Genomic DNA, 5,445 nt, shown 5'->3' on the forward strand with positions numbered 1-5,445 from the left:
ATCGGTCTGCCTTGCCAGCCCGCTCAGAGATGTGTATAAGAGACAGTAACGAAATGGCACGCAACACAAAATTCGTTGTCAAACACTTTTCACAGTAGGTCCGTTATTTTCTTCAATTGTCGAGTATTCTCTTCATATTTGACTGTGATTGATCAATTCTACACTGCTTACGATATTGGCATACAATTATTCTATAGAATTATCACGGTTTATGATTTAAAACACTGATATATGACGTATTATAGAACGGGCCTATAATATACGACAAGAAGCTTCTAATTTTTACCGCGATATAGCGTCGCCACTGTTCAACGCGGAGTTCGTGGCTGACTAGGAAGGGCCCTTTATAAAAATTTCAATAACAACTTGCTTACAAAACTGCAAAGTCTCCTCGATTTTTGTTGTCAGTCTGCTGTCAGATTGTATTGCGTAGATTCTACCCGGTTTCTGCCGTCAATCTGATATTAAAGTCTGTTAGCACAATCTGCTCGATTTCTGTCACCAATCTGTTATTAATGCTGTGTTCCAAAATTTACTCCCAGCACTGAAATCTACAGTTTACGTTACATGTACTATAGATTTTCAGCACTGGCAGTGAATTTTGGAACACTGCCCAGATTGTGTAAATAGGTTCTGTCGACAGAATATAAGCACGACCTCACAAGATAAGTTCAGGCTGCTAACATTTTCTAATCAAATCTGTTGCCAGTCTGTCGACATTCTGTTAACATTTTGCTGATTGGGAAGTTATGACTATTTAAATTTTAGACTTTCTGTAAAATTTACAAGAAAAATAAATATGTATTCATACATGGCGCGCGCGCGTGCGCGTATGTGTTTTACACAGAGATCAGAATCTCGTGATTAATCATTTTCACAGTATTTAATGACTCTAAATCCTGTTTGTTGTGTTTTACGAAAGAGTTAGAGAACGCGTTTGCTATTATATTTACTTTATTGTCAATTCGAAATGATGAAAAATTATTTATTCTAAAGCGCTTCTCAAGCAATTTTTATTCCTGTTTATGGGTTTAGGTTTAAATGGCTTTGTTTAGTATGTAAGTTCATTAAAATGAAAGAGAAAGTTTAAAATTTAAACAGTACAGTCATAACTTGATGAAAAAAGTCGTACGATCATAAAATTCGTTTGAAAGCTGATCTTTAATTATACTTTCAGACGTCGTTGAATTTATTTAAAAACTAGTTTCCTTTGTGCCACAAAAAAATGTTAAAAGTAATTCAAAAAATGCCATTTTTGGTCTCTTTTATTCCAATTTACTCAAAATCCTGCACGCTAGGCAAATCCAATGGCTTTTAACGCGAAAAAATCTTTGGGAAATATGTTATCGCATTTCGGACAGAAATAAAAATGTTTTTTGTCACACTGTGTTTATCGACTTATGTTATAAAGGGATTAAATAGATATTAAATCTTAAATCAACAAAAAAGTTAAAAACAAAATAATTTTTTAAAATAATAGAAATACAAAATCCTTTATTTTGGTTATACAGATGCAATTTCCTAAAGTTGGTATATGGGGCAGATTGTTTCTAAAAATGTATAAATCAAATATTAAAGCCTAATGCTTACTGCATTATTCTCACAACTTTTCTACCATTTTTCAGAAATAATAGATATTTTCATATTTTTCTATTAAAGAAGGATTTTTTAAGGTTTATAATTTAAGTTCCAAGTTGCGAGGCAGAATTTGATCTTATTTATCGATCCTCCTTAATACCTCGATTTGATGATTTGACTAATGACTTCTGATTGGGGAGTAGAAACTGTTTGAGTATGTACTGTCTGTGTACGTATATATGTATATAATTCGTAACACAACTATTTTTACAAAACAAAGAGAAATTCAGCGACATTATAAATCATGAGATCGATTGTATATTTTAAAACGAGGTGAAAATTACAAAAATGAACAAATTCACTTATAGGATATTTTTTATTTCATTGGCCAGTGGTAGTGAATTTACTCATTTTTGTAATTTTCACCTTATTTCAAGATACATAATCGACCCCCTGACCTCAGAATTTTCAAATTTCAACATTTAAAATGGTGAATTTAACATGATCGTCTAAATTTTGAAAAATCACTTGGTGCATGAAATTTTCCATTTAAAAAAATACTTGAGGTCACTGAATTCTAATCTAATCACAAAATATCAAAATTTAAGATGATTATTGATTTAATATATGACCGATATCTAATTCTAATAAATCGTGCGTCTAATGTGAAATTCAATTTTTTTTAAATTTTTAAGTTCGATAAATTCGAATCTAATATATCTTAACATTCAAAATGGTAAATCCCCAAAAAAATATAATGTAATGGCTACGTTAAATATATAGGTATATGCGTAACATTTTGAATTATTCTTATCTATATATGAATAATATTTAGTAAGATTAATGTATGGATTAATTACTATTATTATATCATAGATTATTATTGTATATACAATATATCATTTTAAATTTTGAAATTTTGAGGTTAGATTTGACCAATTAAAAAAATTGTTTTTTTAATTGGTCAAATCTAACCTCAAAATTTCAAAATTTAAAATGATATATTGTATATACAATAATAATCTATGATATAATAATAGTAATTAATCTATAACCAATTAAAAAAACAATTTTTTTAATTGGTCTAAAAATTATTTAAAAAATATTTAAAAAAAATTTTTTTTTACTAATTGACCAATCAAAAAATGCAAAAAATAAATTTAAATTCATGACCGACATAAATCTTTAAATATTGTGAATAATGGCTACGATCCGCTTGATACTACAAATACTTCGGACGCATTTTTTGATTGGTCAATTAGTAAAAATTTTTTTTTAATTGGTCAAATGCTTCGAAGTATTTGGCAACGTCAATTTGGATCGCACCCATAAATCAGCTTACATTTTTAAAATTTTTAAAAATTGAAGTTTAAATATAGTAAGCGATTTATTTTATTTTTTTTGAACGTTTAGGCATTCGTCATACTGAGTTCATTTTTGAAAAAAGGACTCTGCACTAATTATATGAAAAACTGGGTCCCGATGAAATAATTAGTTGGTTTTTATATATGATGTATGTTTCTCTAAATTTTCTAGAGTGACTTTTCTAAAAAGAGTGAAAATACTGTCACTCAAGTGGCCGAGTGGCAGTATTTTCAATCTTTTGGAGTGAGATTCACTCCAGAAAATTTAGAGAGATAGCTTATAATTTTAATTTTAACATTTTAATGTTCCTATTCTTGATATCACTGATCACGTGCGTGTCACACACAATTACAAAGAAACATTACAATAATCGTTTGTATTAAAATCGTTTATATTAATACTGTTCTCTTTCAAATTAATTAAAAAATAATGGAATTAAATAAGATACATTTTGAAGAATTTCTGGAACATGTTAAAACTTTGCTTTTAATATAATCTAATTTGATTCACCTAAAAAGAAAATTATTTATTTCATGTCTGGTTTCATCCAATTACGCACACTTAATTTTCCAATCTTTATATCTTTTGCTAACACAAATCAGTAATAATTACCTTTCACATCCGGTTACGTGACAATTGGTAAGCTTTCCTTTTAGAGGATTGCTTTGGCCGCTAGTGTTCAGCCGCTCGGGTTGTAGAATATACAAATCTGTTTTCTTCTCGCAGGCCCGTAATTTTCTTGGATAATGAGCGGAAGTAGCTCGTGTAGTCGGTGGCGAGGCTGGTGTCGCTGGCGCGATTACTGGAAATCTCAGATATACGTTGTTCTCATTCGATGTTACTTCATCTGTTGAATCGGCAGGCGTCAACGACTCAAACTCGTGTGTCTCGTCATCGTCGGTGAATACCAGATCATCTGAAAAATTATAAACGTGTTTCTTATGACCCTTAATCGTATATCAAATAAGCAAGATATTAACAGTATGCTGAAAATTTACTAGCGAATTTAATCATAATATTGCGATTATTGGCATCAATTGTGTCCTGTTATCTCGACACAACTGCTCTCCTCTAGCGTAAATTTTTTTTCATTATCAATATTCTTGGAAATTATTTTTTAACAAATATATAAAGATATTTTAAATTTTATGTAAAATTACGCTAGTATAAAATAAAGTATAAAATATTTTATAAACTATTTTTTGATAACTTGTTCTTAATATCTAGAAATACTTTTATATAAAGAATAATTTAAAAAAATTATGTAAGGAAAATCGTATAATTAAAAAAAAGGTTCTATGTAATCTTGAAAAATCAATTTTTTCTAAAATTGTGATTTCATCATTATTTGTTCCTCTTCGGACTATACCGTTTTTATTTAAAACATTTTTGTCTATTAGGCTCAATTTTCAAATTTCGGACTGTTTAAAATGGACTGTTTAAAATAGACGACCTTATTCTATGGAACTATATGACAGTTTTGATAACTGTGAAATAAAATTCTGTATTGCTGTGTCTTTTGAAAATGATTTCTAGAATCAGTATTATATTACTGAAAGTACAAGATTTGAACATTCTAATTAAAAACATTCTCATAATAATTTAAAGAAATATTATGAGAAAATGGTTGTTTACAACGGCTGTAGCTTTGGAAAACTCTGCTGAAAGTCTTTTTTTGAAGTGGTTGAAATAGCCTCGGTCGAAGCCTTGTCGAACTGCTTTCTCTTCAGCTTTATTTAGCTTTAGCTTCATTTAACTTTTAGCTTCAGAAACAAAAACTAGTCATATAGTGCCAAATATGGTAAATATGGGGGATAATAAAAGACTACGACTGATTTGGAAGTAATAAAAAAAAACAGGTAATATTAAACAAATTATATTGAAATTCAAATATTTTTTTAAATTTTGACATATGTCCAGGAAATGCGTAAACTCACTAATTTCAAGATCGAGGTGCAATCTGAAAATATTAATCAATTTCGATGAAATTTTACTCAGACCATATTGAGATTCATGGCTAACTTTTGAGGATATTACTAATCGATTTTCAAAAATTTATTTGTTTATATTTTTCCTATATATTTATGTATTGGGGGTCCGAAAAGTGTGGCAACTCTTTAATATTTTGGAAACTTAGCGTTTTTGAGAAAAATGTTTTAGACAAAAGTAGGGCTTAAAAGAATCTACCTAATGATTTTATCAGTTTGACCTTGGGTGGCATCGTTAAAGTCCGGTTAAGAACCCATTGATTTTTTTTATGGAACACTTTATTTTTGGTTCCAGAATCTAATGCTGGTGTCAAGAGCTTTCCAAAAAGCATTCCATAAAATACTTTTTGATAAATTTCAAGTTATAAAGCTTGAAAGTTACAGTACCGCCGGTATTAGCATTATCCAAGGTGTCCGAACAATTGCTAAAATTTTTTGAATGTTGTTCAAGATCATGATCTTGACACATGTCTAAAATAAAAAAACAGGGTGTTTTATTTAAAAAAATTAATGT

The 5,445-nt window shown here is 29.2% G+C and overlaps 1 protein-coding gene across 3 annotated transcripts in view; it reads right to left on the reverse strand.

Moving 5' to 3' along the window:
- LOC105461295 (voltage-dependent calcium channel subunit alpha-2/delta-3) overlaps positions 1-5,445 on the reverse strand; it is a 64,131-nt gene that overhangs the window by 9,550 nt on the left and 49,136 nt on the right. For all 3 annotated transcript variants that reach the window (XM_011707787.1, XM_011707786.1, XM_011707788.1), the window contains one exon: positions 3,556-3,859. In XM_011707787.1, coding sequence (XP_011706089.1) covers positions 3,556-3,859 — 304 coding nt within the window. The remainder of the gene's footprint in view (positions 1-3,555; positions 3,860-5,445) is intronic.

Source organism: Wasmannia auropunctata, unplaced genomic scaffold, assembly GCF_000956235.1.
Source record: "Wasmannia auropunctata unplaced genomic scaffold, wasmannia.A_1.0 LD294819.1, whole genome shotgun sequence".
NCBI classification, from domain to species: Eukaryota; Metazoa; Arthropoda; class Insecta; order Hymenoptera; family Formicidae; genus Wasmannia; species Wasmannia auropunctata.